The sequence below is a fragment of the Hirundo rustica genome, chromosome 5, assembly GCF_015227805.2.
Source record: "Hirundo rustica isolate bHirRus1 chromosome 5, bHirRus1.pri.v3, whole genome shotgun sequence".
NCBI lineage: Eukaryota > Metazoa > Chordata > Aves > Passeriformes > Hirundinidae > Hirundo > Hirundo rustica.
Window position 1 is genome coordinate 59,033,042 of NC_053454.1, and position 19,955 is coordinate 59,052,996.

Below are 19,955 nucleotides of genomic sequence, written 5' to 3' on the forward strand. Positions count from 1 at the left end.
TTTGCTTGCACTGTGCACTTTAATAATTAATTATGAAGCACTCACAAAAATTTTAAATTTTACAACTGAAAAATATCTGCAGCAGTTGATTAAATACAGATGTTCCATCTTTTACTGTGATTACCAATACCACTAAAACTAATGATTTCTCTAGTCTCAAGATCATAGCTTTAACATTAATAGTAATTTATAATTATTTTATAATACATAGGCTATGCATATTATATGTATTTAATAATAATAATAATGGTAATTGATAAAAGTCTTGCAGGTATTCAAATATTTATTTAGAAATTCTAGCTAGATAGAAATGGAATAAAAATGGAGTTTCTTTTAAAAGTAGCCTGTAGGAACAAGACTGTTTTTCAGCAAGACAAGAAATGTGATTAAATTTTTAACCCTTTGGGAGATTTCATGTTTCATAAATTGAAAAGATTATGCATTTTAAAAATTTGCATCTGAGGGAGACATTCTACATGTTTTCAACAGCAAAAGTGTTCAGTGAATCTTCCCAATTAGATCTTAGTTAAATACAGTAATTGTATTTTTAAGTATGAAGTCAGGCGCTTACATTCACGCGAGTCCTGCTACACAGCTACACCACTAAACCCATTTATTTCCCACACTTCAGAATACCTGGATATAGCACCCTCTAAAAAATATAAAGCTATGCAATGAAAGCACCCCCACAGTCCTCGTGATGCAAATGTGATACATACAGAGAGTAACATTTTCTAGTTTTATGGGCTAACATAAAAGAGGTAATATAATTTGTTTTATTCACATATGTGTGGAAGATCAATGCAATAACTCAGAAGAGAGCCCATTAGTATTAGCAGCAGTGATACAGTTACACACAGACTATACATTTCCTGGCACTGAAGATTTTTATCAGTCAAGCCTTAATTTCCTTAGCAAATCAAATTTCTAATTGAGAAAATTTTGTTTTTTTCAAAATATGAAAACTAAAATCTAATTGTGGACACATTCTCAGATATTTGAAAGCAACGGGACAATATCTTCATATTCCATGAAAAAAGAGCAAGAATAGCAGAAAAACACTTTATCTTCCAATGGACTGTAGAAATGCCTATCATTTTTTAAGCACAAACCATTTTAGAAGCATAAAATATATTAAGACAAATTCACCACCACAAGCCCCCCCTTCAAGAAAGTACATCCAAACAAAATAGCTACAGTGAAAAACCCCAAACCTTGAAGACATAGATTTACATTCACTAACATTCATGACTGGCCTCTACCTGGTCCATGTGGGTGAGGGATTATTAAAGAAAACTGGAGAAAATACCAACTACAAAATCATGTGTTGGTAAAGGAATATTACAAGTATGTGTGTAGAAAGAGATTTGATGATAATTTTTAATATGTAAAAGCTAGATATGACCTTCTGAATAGGATTGTAACCAATACAGCAAAACAAAAAACACCTTGCTGAAAGGAATTTACATGGAAGTGGCAAAGATATGAGAATGTTCAATACACTTTATAAGGGAGAGATCAAGGAAAGATAATTTCTGAAGTATTTCAGGAAAACAGGTTTCAATAGATACAGAATATCCTTCTGTAAGATCTCATGGGCAGTTAAACCAAGAGAAAACAAAGGAAAAGGTAGTAAGGATATTAGTGAATGCAGCACAGGGATAGAACAGACAAGATCCCAGCTGGCACAGCTCAGTTCTCCGGTGACTTCGACACAGGAAAGTCAGACAGAAAGATCAAAATAAATGAGATATTTCTGAAACAGTGTAAGAAACAAGGTATGAGCAAAGAGACAAACCTCACAGATGAGATGTAACTAACAAGGACATCAGGAATAACATTCTAAAATCAAGAAAATATGCCAAGTTTTCTCAAGAAGTTGGTTTGTTATTAAGAGGAAGCAACACCAGTAGATGATGCTACACAAAGTTCTTCAAGAAAAGGTCAGTTGCAGTCAGACAGCAAACCCAAATAAAACCAGCAGTGAGAACTGCTGTCTCAACTAGAGAATACCTGAATGAGGTAAATGTTTGGCACTCAATTGTCCTGATAAATAGTGAGTTGAGGATACTGTGACAATAAAGCTACATTATCCCAGAGTTATAACAATTGTTTCATGGGTACTGGGTGGGGTTCTGCAAGATTAAAAAAAGACTTGTGTAGTTTAAGAAGCAGGAAAAAGAAAAATCAGAGAGTCTGATTTTAAGTCTGCTTAATCCCAACAAACAGAAGAAATACTGGCAGAACACTTACATTTTTACATATACACATACAATTTCCTACAAGAAAACAAGGAGATGAGTAACAGCTGATTTGGATTTGTTCTGAACAAATCATGTCAAAGTTATTTTTTCTTGCAATGGCAAAGTAACAGGACGTGTTCAGGGAGACACCACATATTTTTACTTTAGTAAGAATTCCAGCACTGTTCCACGTGAGCAATTTCTTAAGGAAAACAGGGAAGCTCATATTCAGAAAATACTATGATACAGTGGAAAGCTATATTCAGAATGCTATTCATTGTCAAAATGGTAAATGTATTGATGGGCATTCCTGAACTGTGTACTAGCTAACATTTGCTTTAATGACCAATTTAATAGAATAAGACTGCAAAGCATATTTGCAGATACGAGTTGCTGCAAGGCTGCTGGAAGACAGGAAGAGAATTCAAATTTGTCAAGTTTGACAAATTGGAGAAACAGTCTAAAAAAATACATTTCAGGAAGTTTGAAGATGAAATTTGACAGCTCAGCTACACAGAGAAGGAGACACAAGTGTGTAGATTTTTAAGAAAACACTGAAATTCATACTGGCTCATGCCCTTAGAAGAATTGACGGTGTCAAGGTGTTTTGAAAGAAATAGATATTCCCTGGGGACGTGAAAAGTACTCGTCTGTAAAACAGGTTGTTTTCTATTTATTACTGGAAAGGCTTCAGCTGCATTCCTGGGTCTACTTTGAGGAAGACAGTCAACTCAAGAGAGGAACACACGAAAAACATCAGAGGTCCGGAAAAACATGACTTATAGCAAAAAACAAAGAATTGAGTTAATAAAGTTGGAGGCAAAGAATTGCAGGTCGTGGCAATCCAAATAACTGGAAGTAGCTGCAAGAAGGAAATAATCTGTTCTCTAGACAAAGGAAAAATAGATAAAAGATGATAGAATGCAACTGCTGCAAAAAGAACTGGATACTAGGCTGAACATTGGGAAAAGACTGCTAAGGACGGAGCTTCTAAGGCCCAAAAGTGTATTTGCTAAAGTTTTTAACGGAAATTTAGACAAACATCAGTGAAGATTGGTTTTGGCATAGTTAAGCCCTCACTGGGAAAAGGGAATAGATCAGGTGACCAAAGCTCCTGCCCGCCCCTGTTTCCTATGGTTCTGTGATTACAAAGGAAAATGCAATCCCCCAACCTAGGAAATGTCCAAACACCAGGAGTTGCCACTTGAGCTTCAAAGCGAAAGTGGGATCTGAAAGTGATGCTCACCATTTGTATGCAAATGAATTCTCTCATCTCTTTTCTCTAGCCCTCACACAATCCCTCCTCCCACCCCCCACTTCTCGCCCCTCCACCTCCACCTCCTTAAGCTGGGCAAGGACAAAACACAACATCTTTCCACAGCCCTCTCCCAGGAATCTCCACACATTCTACCGCACAGGTCCTGGTGCATAATGTCACATCCCCAAGTGGTGCCTTGGAGCCTCTAAATATGCAGAAGCCAACTGTGTGTGCCACAGATCACACATGGGCTCCAAGGAGTACCGAGGGGAGGGCCACATCCTCTCCCTCCCACCTCCCCCAAGCCGGCCACATGCCAAGGAGAGAAAAGGAAAAGCCCCTTGCTCTGTGCAAAGTGACTTTACATCTCCACAGTAAATGATGCTAATTAATGTGAAAGCAAAGCGGCTCAAGGCCATTCCAAAGGCTATTCCAATTACCTCAGGTCCTTAGCTCTGTTCTGAATTATTTCAAGGCTCGGTCAGAAATTGTCCCCTGAAACATTTTTGCATCAAAAAAAGGCCTGTGCTCCAAACTGAACTAGTGCCATGCTTTTACGTTTTCAAAACCAATTAATTTAGAAAGACAAAAACTCTACATTTGATCAAAGAGCATAATGAAATATTTTTTTTGCATTTCAGGTTTTAATTTGAGAAGGAAAAAATGATTTAACCTAAATGTAATCAAGCTGTTTTGTGAAGAATAAAATAGTTTCCAGCAGATGTGTCCCATGTAGAAATTTCATATCTCTGAGACCTCAATTTGTCAGATTTGGTTTACATTGATCAATGCATTTGAGAAGTATTGGGGAGCAACTAAGATAGTGAGACTCCATGGCTGTAATTTCTTTAAAAAGTCAGCCTCAAAGTTAAACGCTAAATTATGTAAATAATTAGTATTTCAGCAACATTTTTCTTCTGTTAAACCAAAACCAGAGAATCTTTCAATACAGTCAAGTTAGCCAGAAAACTGTCCTTGATAAAGAATACCAAGCCACTTATTCATCACGTGCACCATAGCCCACCTGACTTTCCAGCTTAAGTATCATTCTAAAACATGAATATACAGAGCCATAGATACAGAGCTCAATTCTCTGAAAGTAAAGAAATCAAACAAGTGAACCTAAATAAAATGTAACTGGTGGAATAATGGGAATAGGAATGGGATATTATTTAGAGTAGATGGATCATAACATTCTGCTGGCTGACATACATCTGAGGCAACAGGGACTGTGAGAGGAGGAAAGAAACACTCACTGGTTTAAATCCCTTTTTCTTGAAACTACTCTGGCACCATGATTTGGTAAAGTACCACGAGATGCACATCACTGTGAAGTCATCTTAAGATGGACATTAGAGATAATTAAATACAGAAAAAATAGAAAAGAAACATCAACTTTGAGTATCTAAAATTCCAGCGAATAGTGCTCATTGAAAGCATGAATAAACTATATTTCAAGGTAAAACACCATAAGCTTCAAATACAGAAAGACATTAGACCAGTTAAATATCAACATCCTGCAAACGGATGGAAGTTACAGCTGCAGTGACAGGGCTCAGAACCCAACAAGTCTGCTGGTGCTTTCCATTTCTGACAAAATCAGAACTAAGCAGAAACAGCTCTTTCCATTTGTCTTTTCAAAAAAAAGGTTTTGACTGAACAGAGAAGCCTACAGACAGCTATTTCTGGGAAAAATTAAACACCCCAGATTACCATCTCTTTGAAGCAGGAACTGTCTATACCCATGTCAAGGACTACGTACAGTGCCACGAGATTCCGATTGATAACAGAGGTTTCCAGGCATGCTGTATCACAAAAAAACCCACAAAAAACTTACATAAAAGCAGTTGGTAAACACAGGAGCCATTGCAAGTCTCTAAAAGTCCAAGTCTAATAGAACTACAAGCACAGAGACTTACCAGGTAGCTACTGTTTGATTTTAAAGGGCAGCTAGAAATGCCTGGCATTACCTCTGAAAACTGCAAAATTCTAATACCTTAGAAATCTGCATTAGAGAAGACAGTCAATAGATTGTAACAAAATCTGAGTCAAATCGTTTGTACAGAACCTCAGCAAATGATCTGCTAGGGTGATCAAGGAGCCTACAGCCTCAAGGTCTCATTCACACAGCAGGAAAGCCTGGCAAATGCAGGACAAGTACGGCTTCTCAAGGCACGCTTAGGAATCTGCAAACTCTTTGGAGTTTCCAAGCTTACAAGGTCTGCAAAAATAACACAGAGTTTGCATTTTCTTTAAACTGATAGACTGCAAAATATGTATGAAGTATTCACAGAGATTTTTTTTTTTTTTTTCCCTCAAGCAAAGCCATATTTATTTAAATATGCTCATAAAACTCTGCTAGCCACTTCCCAGAAAAACTGCCATCCCTTGAACAGGGCTGCTTGGAAGGATATAGGGATAGTTTTCACACATCCTTTGCCCTAAGATTCTGCAACCGTGTGAACTGATCTGCATCTTGTTCAACTTTTGAATAGCTTTCACAGTCAACACCAAATAATTTGCAAGTTAAATTCAGATATTCGTTCTGATATTAATTAGTTGTGCTTCTTCAAAGCCGTTAGCAGGATGCAATTTCAGTCAAGCCACCTCTGTGTTTCAAATTCAAATAACTCCAGATGAGTAACAGATTGAATATGGAACACACAACTTTACCAAATTGATTAATTTGGAAGATGTCAGGTATTGTTTCGATTATTTAAAACTGTGTGCCAGCTATGACTGCAATACATGACAGATCTAATACCACTTCTTGCATTCCAGATGTCCATTTTGCCCTCTGCAGAGCAGTTTTTACTACTATTTAAACAGGGTCAGAGAAGACCTTAAATGAATGGAAGAAAACCTAAGAGATACTCCCCATAGGATAGAATATCCTCTTCTTACCCCTTCCTTTCAGGGCTTTTTTTTTTTTTTTTTTGCTGCTGAACAGGACCTCTGTTTGGCTATGATTTGCCCCTAAATTTGTGTATATAAGCTCTCACATGTTGTCTTGAAAGCCCCTCATCCCTCTAAAATGGCTTACTTCAGGCTTTCTCTCAACTGCATGTCTGCCTTTTTCTCTGGGGATTAGAAATTAATTTTTTTGTGTGTGTGGAATGAAACTGGCATAAACTAATTTCTACCTTTTCTGTTACATAATACAGGGTTGTACAGTCATAGTAGCTCACTGTTTTTTATAGAGTTAAAAGAGAGAATCTTCATCAATAAAAGGCAGGATTCAGGAATTCCTGGGAAATGGTGCAAGATGGAAGAGAATAAATACTTTGGGAAGTGCAAGGTGAGTTGGGTGGGGAGGGGTTAAAACAGAATGAGGCTGGTGCAGGGTTAGTCTGCCTTACCAGTTTGGTTATATGGTGTGAGCCCTGTTGCTTGCACTGGAACCAATCAGAATGCCTTGTACGTGATCGTGAGGATTGGGCATGCAGCATCCCACCTAAAATTCTATCCTTTGAAGTGTTTGCTCAAGGCATTTTGAGACAACCGCCTTATAAACCTTTTTTTTTTTTTGCTTTTTCCTTACCTCTTGGGTTATCACCGATGATGTTGGTTTTGCCATTCCAGTACCAGAGCAGCAAGGTTGCATCTCGGGATCCCGAGAGGATGTAACAATTCCCTCCAATGTAGGACTCGGAACGAGCCAGACAGGTCACAACATCCCAGTGGCCAAACACTACTTGCATCAGTTTACCTGGAACACAGCACATGGATTCTTTTAAAACTAGCCTCTTATTCTAATACAAATTATGTACAATATAAAGTATTTTAGAAATGTTTTCTTTAACCAAAAAATAAAAAAGATTCAAAATAGAACTATAGTGGGAGTACTACTTTTTCTTCGTGTATTTGGTGGGAACTTATTTCAAAGTGCAGTAGTCCATACAATCCATACAAAAAAAATACTTGCAGTCTCTTTAATATTATACTTTATTCGGAAGTCGAATGGGATTTGCTGAAGCCCAGCAATTGCAGATCTTGAGGAAGCACAATAAAGAACACACACACACTTTTCTCATGCACCTCTTCAGCCCCTTCAGGTAGCAGGGACCAGGACAAATCCTGCACCCAATGACACAAGGAAGTGTGATGCCTCCAACGTGTGACCCTGGCTTTCTCAGCCCAAATGATCATGCATCCATTTGTGCTTTGGGCTGAATAAAGAATGAGGAGGAACAGAAGGGAAAAAGAGTGATGGCTTTGGAAGGATTGACAAGAGAGGCCAGAAAAAGAAACAGGAAATACAGACTGCGGTGTTTCTGAATATAAATAAATAAAAATAAAATTAAATAAAATGCTTCAAAAAGCATTTAAAAAACAGTAACACAGATCAGTGCTGGGACTTAAGCACATTTTAATAAAATATTTTGGTGCATGAATTAAAAAGTGTTGGTCCCTTAATAGGGGTAATAGGGAACATTTCACAGCCTCTTTTTGCTCAGCACAAAAGCACTGTATTTGTATCCAGCCACTAAATAATAATTAATGGGAACAAAAGATTTAAGGGAGTGGTTCTGAGGTAAGAACAAAAATAGCATTAACACCCTGATTTATAACAAGATCAAAAAGGTAACTGCATTAAAGTGAAGAAAACCAGGAAAAAACAAACAAAACAAGAGATATAAAATAATACCTACCAAAAAAAAAAGAGAAAGAAAAAAAAAAAAAAAAGGGGAAACTACTTTAGTACAAGAAGGAAAAAAAAAAAAAACACCAAGATGCAATTTAAAGGAAACTTGTACATTCAGATTCAACACTGGCAAAACTTATCAGGCCTGTAACCTTCCAAGGGAAATGGTGAGATGAAGTGCTACCACATGAGCCACTTCTGAGTGGGCAGGGCAAACCCCTGGCTGCACTCTAACTGTGCACAACCACCTTGTAGTGCAAGGGTAAGTAACTCAGGGTTCAAATAATTATGTGATATATTTTTCAGTTGTATTGACATTACCTGGGTAATTTATACTTTTAGAATGCAAGTTTATGCTATAAACATCACTGGGTTATAGAGATCTCCTTCTCAATTATTTCTAATTTTATAGGTTCTGTTCTAGAAAACAAGTACTTTACAAGGTTATTTCTGCCCGCTTAGTTTTATTTTGTTACCGTGCAGCCTAAGATTCGAAGCTTTTCATCAAAACAAGAAATAAGATTTTGCTATTTTACATTGCAAAAAAAAAATTAATTACTCATTTCATAAGAGTTCTTCAAACTTTCCTGTTTCCTTTAACATGAGCTGTCCACTCTATAGGGTAATATCAAACTTTTCCATTTGCACTCAGATATCCCTTTTGACAGAACAAATTTTCTAGTTAATGTTTTATTTGACAGCTGTGCTACAAATAATTAAAAGAAAAATAAGACTCAAGTCTGCAGTGCTGAAGCTAAAACACTGTCTAAAAGTCATTCGCCCTGCTAGAGGAAGGTTTTATTGTAAGTCTGCTATATTGACTGTGCTGAGAACTCATGATTTAAGTTGAAAGTATTTCCTATTAAAAACAAACAACAATCCCAAGATCTGATAGAAAAATGGTTCTTTTTGCTTGTGCAAGTGCTAAAACGTAATTGAATTCAACACTTGTGATCACTTGCCTTTATGCATTACGGATCACATCATCTTTTCCCCTCGATGTTCTGCTGATTTCAAAATATTTCCCTACCATATTCTCATTTCAATTTGAAGCAAAGTAAACTAAATCTGAATTCACTTCATTTAAGCTAGAGTTGCTATATTGACACATAGAAGAGACAAACCTGAAACTTTTCTGACAATGGTATTTTGGTTTATACCCTGATTGGCTGTGGTAGTAACAAGGTGCCTGGTGAATCTGCCATACACAGAGGAAATAATTTAAAGAGATATTTGTAGTTCAGCTTGATACAGGACAAGGCTATCAAAACTCTACAAGTTCCTTCCATAGGTGTAAATTAAAATACATCCTTTGATATAATTGGATTATTACTCTACTCATTTAAATCAAGAACATACATTGAATATTTATTGCTGCTAGCTATCCTTTCTGAAGATCCACTTTAAATTCACAATTTTATGTAAATTTATTTTCATCAATGATAATATCAGCCTAAGAAGGGTCTAACAAGATGTCTGTATAATGAATTGTGGGCAGTCAATATTACATAAATGGAACTTCTCCTTTATACTTAAGGCTTTAAAATTGTAAAAATGACAGAAGTACCAAACTACGCCCTGAGATCTAAAATCTTAACAGATTTTCATTAAAAACTATTCTGTTTTGTCAGACATTTTGGTTTGCCAAGTGTGAAAAACACTTGGCTAACTAATATATTTAAGAAATGATGACAAACATGTAGGATATCCCCTAGGGATTAATAACCTACTGGAAAGCTTGATGGCACACACACATTAACCACACTGGGTCATTAATCCCAAAGAAGTACTTTGCAGCGAGGTCCCTATTTCCATTATAAGACAATGAAAGGGGAAAAAAATCATACCTAGTTTTTCCTGGGGTTCCATGGCTTTTAAATTCCTGTAGGTCCTACACTGAAATATTCTTTTCTATTTAGCATGACTTCAATGGTTTGGACATATTCCAGCTGACAGACTAATTTAACTGCTGCCCATTCTATCAATCAGTTTATGTTATATAAAAGAATTCAGTGGCTCCAAATCAATTCTTCTAGTATGTCATAGCTTTCAAAGGCTTTCATAAGTATTCTTTCACCAGATTTCAAGACTTCTCTTCTTTTTCTACGGTACTTGCCTGTATTTCCTGAAAAATCTCAGTTCTCTGGTGCTGAAAAACAACCAGACTTAAATTCAAGTAAATCCTTTAGGAATAATTAACTCTCATAGTATGCCAGGATTCACACACTCTCACCCGTGAAAACTACAGTGCAAGAGCAAGCATCCCTGTCCTAGAGGTTGGAAGTGTAAAGCTCAGTCTAAACCAGAGCTCCCTCTCTCACATTTGCCATCATTCCACAAAAATGACAGCACACAATACATGTCAGTAGTAGGCAAGGAAAGATATGACAAATATTAATAGGGGAATAAATACCCACTCCACCCCTCATTCTTTATTTGAAACAGTAGGCTGATTATGAACAGGAAAAAAAATCTTCTAGGCTGTTTCCATATTTTAAAAATACATTACCTGAGTCAGTAGAGTAAACACGGAAACTCTTGTCCCAGAAGCCACAGACCAAGATGTAACGATTGTCAGAGGTGATGACAAAACACTGGGAATGTACCTGGATGCTTTGGTCTAAAAGGTCAGTGATTTGCCTCCTGTGCATACCTGTATTGCTGGCTGAACACAAAAACATACAGACCAAGACATTTTAGCATCCACATTCACAGAACAAAAGCACAATTTAGAAACTTACATTCACACCAAATAAATTCCTCACTTCTATTACTTGTTTTTTTTTATGGCAGGGACATTTGCTTTCTAATTCTACTATAAATACTTACTATACATCTGGGAACAATGCTAATTTTTTGTAGTATATATTTGAAAATAGAAGAAATCCCGTTTTTAAGTGACATGCAGCTGAGAAATAAATGGAAGATTGCACATAGGCAATGGTACACAGAAATGTAATAAGATTCCTTCCCTCCTTCTTCTAGTATAAGAAAATAAAAATTACAAACAAAGCAAAAGAATGTAATGATAAGACAACACACAAACGACATAGTGGTTCAAATGCAGCACACAAAGGATCATGATTTTACATTGTACATCAGTTGTATTTCATTGCAAGCACTGCTATTTAAAAAAACAACTTCAGTAAACATCATTACTGTTTACATATTTTTAAGCATGGCAGAAAAAATTAACCAGCTTATCTCCACAATTAACTTCAGGGTTGGGAGAAATTATTTACCCTATTTTGATCACTTAATGTTTTATTTCCTGAAGTACTCTTGCATTGGGAGACCACAGAATGGACAGAAATCAATTAGTGAACACATCTGTCATATCTTGTCCTTAAATTAATAAGGTGTGAATATATATACACACACACATATATAGGTCCCATACATACATATCATGAAAATCCTACACTGTAGGAAGAACTTCCAGTGTGCTTGGCTCCTGAGGGAACCTGACTTCCATTTCAGGCAAGTAATTCCCCCTGGGTTTGCCTGCCAACTGCCTGGAGCACCATTATCTCCATCCAGGCAGTCTTCCAGACCAACCTCTGTCCTGGTCGAGTGCTCTTCTTTACTCTTTGTTCTTTCACTTCTTTCCATCCTCACAGGCTCGCTATCTCCCAAGCCTTGGGCTTATTCCACTTACTCTGTATCAAATCCTTCATTTATTTATGCTTTTGCTATATTTAAAATGTTGGTACTGTCTTGTCCATACGGGTAGCAAATAATTTAGCAAGGTGTTGCCACTTGCTCTCTGCAGGTAACACAAATGTGGCCTTCACTGATCTTGGGGCCACTTGAAGAGTAACAACACCACGTTATAAATGCACAGTGAACTGCTCTGTATGACAAAATGGCAGCAAAGGAACCTCAAAAGACATGCAGATTAACTAATTCAGCAAGGATAAGGCCTTCAAAAAACTCCACCTCAAAAAGAGGTCTAGGATCTGTGTCATAGCAGACACTGCTGTTTTATGTCTTCTTGTGCACCGGGAAAATGAGGAGGGGCAGGAATCCCTCCTTATGACTAAGACAGCAACAAGATTCCTGCTATAACCATAAAAGTGTAATTTTGTGGTCCTCTTAGGTGCCGTTTCTAGGTAAATGTGTCTAGCCACAATTAAAATCCTCTAATACTACCTACAAAATTACTTGCTCGCACCCAATGATGCTACTTAGCAATGACAAAGAAACCTTAAACCTTTTTAACTATGTCCAGTGTAATCACAATGCTGATTTGAGATCTATTGTAAGAAGAGAATATTAAACCATTTTTCAGAATGTAATCAATAACGTTAAAGGTCTTTGTACCAATGTGATTTGAGATTTTTTGCTGTAATATTTATTTACACTTCTAAGATCTACTTGGTAGAAGGTTTTAAAGCAGAACATACATTTCCTGCTCCAAACATTTTTTAGATAAAATCTGTTTCAGAAAGGAAAGGAGAGTTACAGCATGGGTCTGCCTCATAACTATTGCATTATTCAGATGAGAATTGATTTTCAGAAACTTTGGAAAAACACTTTAATTTTATCAGCTTTATAAAGTGGTTTCACAAGCCTCCAGCATTCCTGGTTTAATTATCCTAGAGCTTTACCCAGCAAAATGGCTACACAGGAAGAGTCTGTATCCGTGGATAAAAATATCACACTTCCTACTGGGATGTGCACAGTAGTTTTGAAATTAATTCTCACTGGCAGACAGATCTGTCATTCTAACCTAACCATGCAAGTTCATCTTCGCTCTGATTTTTCCAAGCTTCTATAATTAGCCACACCACTTCTTTTCCAGTTAAACCACCCTGAAACAGCTGGTTTTTAAACCAAGCTCAAAGTCTAACAAAATTGGGAGGGCACAGATTCCTGTCTTCTTTGCTCCCCTCCTAACAGCTAGTTTGTGTTTTGGTGTTAGGTACTTCAGTTTTTCTTTTCTCATCATGTTTAAGGTTCCATTTGCCGTGCTACAGACTCCAAATATCCACTCCTGAAAGTTGGGCCTGTAATGAAAGAACTGACCAAACTCTAACCCTGCTAATAGAAAAATCAGCTCTATATAAACTGATAAAACCTCTATAACAAAAAGCCATGAATTGCATCTATTACACTGAGCCATTAAATAAAGGAGAGAAATTCGTCCACCCCTTTTTAATAAAAGACAAACACACACAAATTTAACCGGCAAAGCTGATCAAAAGATGCAATACCCTTGAAAAATGAATACTAATATCTCAACACTAAACCGGAGTGGGCAATATATTTCAACTTTGAAACCACTTTGCAATTACACATTAATCCCCTCAGCCTGAACAGCAGGTCCATGAAGAAAGGATTGATCTCCTTTAATGATGAAACCCTGGCACCACGGTTTTATTTTTCACAACACGGTGCAGTTAAGAACCCCACTGTTATTATGAAAATTTCCTCGGCAAAGGAGCTCCATCACATTACCAGCGCACCGATTCATCATAACGTGCCTCGCTCCTGCTCATCAACAAGTCTGAGTGATGAAAAGATCCAATATTATCCTGACAGTACTTCATGCACATTCTCAATCACACATTATTACAGCATCCATATTAATTTTCACTGACACGCGTCCTAGGCCTGTTCAAATTAGGCAAACCAACGAGGGGGAGTTGATGAAATACCAGCATAGCCACAGCTCATTGCATTCCAATTTGCATGCAAATGGTTTATCAGGAAAATTCCATTCCCAGCAACCAGCAAGTGAAAAACAACCGTAATCTACACTTCAGGGCCACCATACAGAGCTTAATGAATCGCAAAGAGAGAAGGAAGTGACAGACCTATGAGAGGATCGATTTCCACTGGCAGCTGGTAAGGCTGGTCTTGTACAGCACCTTGATGAGCTGGAATTCAGGAAAGAAGATTTTTAAACTTTGCATATAATTTTTTTTTTTTTTAATACATGAAGTCGCATATATTTTATAAATCAAAGCTACGCCCTTTTTTTTAACTATTCAAGATTCTTCTGCATCAATTGACTGAAAACCAAAAATAATCCAGGTGCTTTTGCAGGCTGCTTATTAAACATTTATTTTAGATTTGGGCTATTCTGAATGTATGCCATCAGCAGCAGCCCTGGTCCTGAGCCATAAGCTCTAGCAGATGCTTTACTGGCAACCTCTCCTGTAGCAACAAAACAAAATTAAGTGGTAAAGAGGACTGAAAACAAAATGTGACAACCATCTGCTGACTGTAGCAAATACTATTTTCCTCTTTACTTTTTAAAGCACTGTTTTGAACAACTGAAGCACAAAGGACATTTTTTTAAAAAGTCAGTTTATGATGCAGAGAGGGAAATTTCACAGTCATCTTGTAGTCAGCCAATATTTAAGGATTCATCCATCAACAAAACCCATTTATTTGCAAGTTTGCATAGAAGTTAATATATTAATTCTGCCAACCCACATTTCATCTGGGCACCTGGCACACCAGCAAAATGTTTATGTACTGAATTCTCCTGCAGGGGTAAAAAGGAAGTCTTTTTTTTCCCCACAGCTTCACTACAAAGAAACAAACAAAATGCTCCCCCAACATCCCCCCCTCAACAGCCCACAATACCTTTTTGGAAGATAAACAAGAAATAATGGCTAAATACTTAAACATATGTTTTTTCTACCTACCATCCACAGCTTAATAATATAAAAATTAGTGTCAATACAAGGATTTCTTAAGTACCTGATTCATAAGTAAATTCAAAGTTCTACTGCAATGAAACACCAACATAGAACAAAACACGAAATCCATGTGATGAAAAAGAGCATCCTGCTGGCTACCAGTGCCATTAGATGTCAGCAAATCCACCAAATTCATATTCAAAGGCAGGAATGGGCTTTTTAATTACACATTAGTGACAACTGGTCACTTGGCAACTTAACTTTTTTATCATGATGCCTCATTAACAAAGACAATGCTAAGCCCCCAGCAGGGGACATGGAGCAGTAATGATACCTGCCCTCTCATCCTAGGAGATCCCATTTTGGTATAAAATTGGAAGTCAACAACAGCAAAGTCTCAGGAGTCCACATGCAGATATCTTAACCACAGAACTCTATTAACAGCCTGCAAAACTGATGTGTGCTCTCACAGGAGTGAGGCGAGGTGATTTTTTGTTGGGTTTTTATGGTTGGCTTTTGTGGGTTTTCCTGAATTCTTTGTAATGGCAGGACAAGTGTAAAATGCCTCTAAATGAAAAAATAGTGACTCAAAAGCACAGCTTACTGTTCTCTCTTTAAGAGGTGGGGGAAAAGCCTGAAAAATCTGAAATCTCTGTTCAACTCAAACCAGTTGACTACTACACTCGCCAAACTGGTTGCTTGCTCACGGATCATCAACCAGAAGAATTGTGTTGAAATTAAAATCAACTCCTACCACTTTTGAATATTTTCTTCTTCCCATGACTGTTGAATGTTCACAACGGCCAGTTTTTAAAAGCCTTGGCTATTATATGCCTTGACTACTATCATGGTCACACATCCAAGGTATTGTCATCCTCCTTTCAAAGAAATCTCAGGAGCCCCTTAAATAGTTCTTGCTCCCAACTTGTTATCTTAGACAAGTCTCCCTTTCCCCCTTCCTTCCCACCTTTCTCTTGAAGCATTTCTTGGGCGGGTGAAAGAGTACATAGATGTTTCTGTTTGAGAGGTAATTTGTAAGAATTAGGAAAAAGTGTGGGAGTCATCTGGCTTTTTTCAAAAAGTAATCATGGACCATGGGTCAAGATTTCTTACTAGGAATTTCAACCATGTAAGTGTTTCTCTGGTGTATCTTCTATTTAAGTTATTTGAGAACAAGATCTTTTTTTCCTCCCCTTTCTTAAAAAGCCTTTGACCAAATATACTGCACTGCACCGAAATAAACTTCCTTTGACGGCTTGGGTCTAAGACTGCCATAGTCAAGGAAAGGAGAATGGATGTCTTTAAGACTGGAGAATTAAAAGTGGAATTACATTTTCGAGTACAGCACACTTTTAAAGGAAAATTAATTCTATTAGTTGCTGTGCAAATGGCTCTTTTGTTTTCCTTTCAAACTAACAGTACATAAGCACCTACACAAGTAACTTTGGGATGTTTAAGATAAGACTTCCCATACATTTTATTTTCTAATTCTCATGGGGTGGCTTTAACAGCAGAATATAGAGTATATAATCAAGAAAAAACTGGCAGAGAAGATTTCAGGCAAGTTCTACATGCTTTAAAACTGCCTTTGACATGATACAGTTCAGGCTCCCAACAGACAGAACAACAAATTTAAGAGGTAGAGTGAGCCTTTATCGTGACCAAGTAGTGATAGACTGTTTTTGTCTCCCTGCATGGTGCCTGATGGCCTGGCAAGCAATGCATCGTTTTTACAAACCTTTGGTGTGCTACACATCTTGCGGCAATAGCTCAGATTACCTTTCCAAGGAGAAACTAAGCCCACATGCCGTGTCAATGAACTGGACTTGCTTTTTACGCTTTAAACTCACAACAGTCCCTGCAAATCGTGACAAGACAAGAGAAGTGCTGCTGGATGGCAGAGGTTTCCTAGGCTTCTTGCTTTAGTGTACTTACCAGGGAGGCTGTGCCACTTGTTCACAGCAAAGAGCCTGTTTGCAGTGACCGTGATCACAGCGGGAGTGGCCAGGCCAGGCTGGGTGTTGGCGGCCACGTGAGCGACCGGGGAGTTGGACGGGAACTTCAGGACCATGATAACGTCCTGCTGGGCTTGCTCTGTGAACATCAAGGGGCTCTGCAGGAGGAGATACTGTTGAGTGCACACGACAAGAACCCAAATACACGGGAAAAGAGAACACGGGGAGGAGAAGAGACAGGACAAGAGAAGGAAGATTGAATTAAAACCCACGAGATCCGATAGAAGCTGCAGTAGAAAAGAAAATGCAATAATACTGGACAGGCTTGTGGAAATAACCTTTTTTTGGCAGAAAACCCTGCATGCGCCCTATTAATCTGAGGGCTTTGTTGAACACAGGGTGTCTGCATACAGACTTTACTACAGATCACAGCAGATAAAACTAAAAGTTTTCAATCGCCTATCTCTGCCAAAGGAATTCTTCATATCTGCAGAGACAGTATGTCAAGGAAAGCAATGCCAAATCAGGAGGGAAGCACAAAAAAAAGTGAGCAAAAGAAATTCCTGCTCCCAGAGACTGTCTCAAGTTGCATTAAATTGGCAGACTGTAATTCTTTACAAGCCAGATGAGAACATGAAAGCACATTAAAATAAACAGATACACACATACACTAGATATATGTTCTGTATATATTTCTCGTGTACAAAAGTAAGATTTATGAATGCAAAGTAGAAGACTTCACTGCAAATGTGTTTCAAAGGACAAACATAATTAAATGCAGTTGTAAAGAATACAAAGTGAATGTGATTACAGACACTATCCTGCGTTGTTTCCAGAAATGCTAAAGCGAGGGAATGAATCCAGACTCTCATTATCCACATATTTTTTTTTAGGTTTTAGGTTTTTTTAGTTTAGTAAGTTGAAAAGTTTATTAACTTTTTAACTAAGTTTCCGAAGGATATTGCAAACATCAAAACAAAATATTGAGGACCTTAGATCTGGATATCAAATATGAGGAGAAAAAGCCTCACCTAATGGGTTTACAACTGTGTGGTGCATCTGAAAGAAAGAGAACCCCACTGAAAGGCAGAGGTGCAATCATCTTGGCCACCAGTAGCCACATTGCTCAAGTATTTGTAATTTTCTAATAACCAAATTAGAATACTAATGAAGTGTCCTTGGCTATTCTCCACCTGCAATATTTTATTACATATATGTGTATATAAGTGCACACATTTAATGTATATTTATACAGAACTAATAAAAAAATTAAATACATTTGCATTTTTATTATCACTCCTTTTTAAAAAGTTATTAAGAGTACTTAGAAAAACATATTGCTCTATGAATTCCTATTTACAGTCCTTGCATAAAGGTGTAAATAAAAGCAACTAATAAGCTACCCAGACACCCTTCTGAGCAAGTGGCTAAAAGCCAATCAATATTATGAGTTAATCCTCCCTGGATGCTCATTCAATTAAAGGTGTCAGTAATGCCTCATCTGATGTGGCCTCAATTAAATCCAGCTATCTGATGGTTGAAGACACAAGGGGATACAGCAACAGCAGCAAAACCAGACAAATAGGCAGCTTTCGTGTGACTGCTAATTACTACACCTGGTGTATATTATGGCTTGTGCACTTAACACAGCACGTGGTAACTTCCAATTCAGCTGTATTCGTGCACACGAAAACAAAACTCAGTAAATCATACAACCAGAAATAACTCAAAATTATGACAGGAAAAATATCCTCACTGTATTTCAGCTCCAGCAATACTTTTAAAACCACTTAATATAGTGCTATTATGAAAACATGTATTAATACCCACAAAACCAGCAAGTGAAGAACCAAGGAGTTGTTTTTTTTCTGGGTGTATCCCAGCCCAGAAAAACCACAGGAGTTAGAAACAGCTAACTTCTTAGATTTTAACTTCTTCTATTACATACTAAATCTTCACTAATTCAGCATCATGAAAAATATTATGATAAAACCACACAAACTGCTTCCTGGTATCAAATTTATTTATATAACAATGGCTCTGACTAACACGTCAATAATCGACTTCTCGAGTTGCTCCTCTTCCTGAAACAAATCCCTTTAAATTAGAGCAAGCTCTCAAGTGCACGGCACCATGAGAGACGGACACACATATGGCAAGTGGCTGCATGAGGGGAGTACCTGGGCTCCCCAACATCCCTGCTAGCAGGGCAGGGCTCTTCTGAAACACACACACAAGTCCACACAGGGGCTGCTGGCCTGGGACCTGGGCACGGGGCACAGGCAGCTGAGCAGCTCTCAGGTACACCACGCAACGCATTTGAGAAAGGCCAGTAGATCAGTTTATCCAGGATGTTTACACTCCTGAGACTCCTGCATCACAAGGTTTGTAAGCTACTTTGGAAACATTTCACATTTCTCTGTAATCTTTTAAAACCTTCTGCACTTCAGATATGTTTTAAATTTAATAACTTTAGTCTGCTTGAGTAGGACTTATTTTCTTCTGGCATATCCTATAAGACTGCAGTGTAAAATGTCCGTCCTAACAATAAGGGAACATAACCTTTTAAAAACCTTGGGAATTAGCAGACCATTTGCTCCACTTGTCAGAATATCACTTGACATCCTTAGTTCTGAACCTATGACAACACAAATGATATTTTGAGCCCAAGGACCGCACACAACACGATATGAAAAGTAATCACTAAAAAAATAGTAGTTTGTATAATAAAATTATATTAGACACAAGTAGAGGTAAAAGGGAAAGCATGTTAATGCTCACTGCCTGGATTTTATCACCCTAGCTTTACTGCAAAACACATTTAGTCACATTCTTTGCTATGTAAGTTTCAGCTCATGAATTCCTAGTAATCCTGGTTTTAGGGGAAAACCTATGCCTGGGGGAAAAGACAAGGAAGTTCCACCTCCTAAATCCATGCATCTTGGGGAATCTGCCAAAGATTAACTAAATTGTCTCCATGATGACTGGCTCTCACCTGTACAGGTATGGTATTAACAAAATCAACTGATGAAGTGTTCTTAGATTACACTGACAAAAAAAGCCTACGCTAGAAATCAATGCAATCCTTTCAGCAATAAATAAAAAAAATAGTTGAGCACTGCATGCAACTCCTACCAAACCGTAACTCATCTGCTGCTTTTAATAACATAATTCCACAACCACATAAAAGCAAAGTGAAAG

General features: G+C 37.6%; 1 protein-coding gene across 5 annotated transcripts in view; it reads right to left on the bottom strand.

Moving 5' to 3' along the window:
• LRBA (LPS responsive beige-like anchor protein) overlaps positions 1-19,955 on the bottom strand; it is a 366,633-nt gene that overhangs the window by 20,633 nt on the left and 326,045 nt on the right. For 3 of the 5 annotated variants that reach the window (XM_040065848.2, XM_040065847.2, XM_040065853.2), the window contains 4 exons: positions 16,735-16,927; positions 13,966-14,028; positions 10,656-10,811; positions 7,043-7,210 (listed from right to left, as the gene is read on the bottom strand). In XM_040065848.2, coding sequence (XP_039921782.1) covers positions 7,043-7,210; positions 10,656-10,811; positions 13,966-14,028; positions 16,735-16,927 — 580 coding nt within the window. The remainder of the gene's footprint in view (positions 1-7,042; positions 7,211-10,655; positions 10,812-13,965; positions 14,029-16,734; positions 16,928-19,955) is intronic. The other 2 variants (XM_040065850.2, XM_040065849.2) reach the window with 1 other exon arrangement.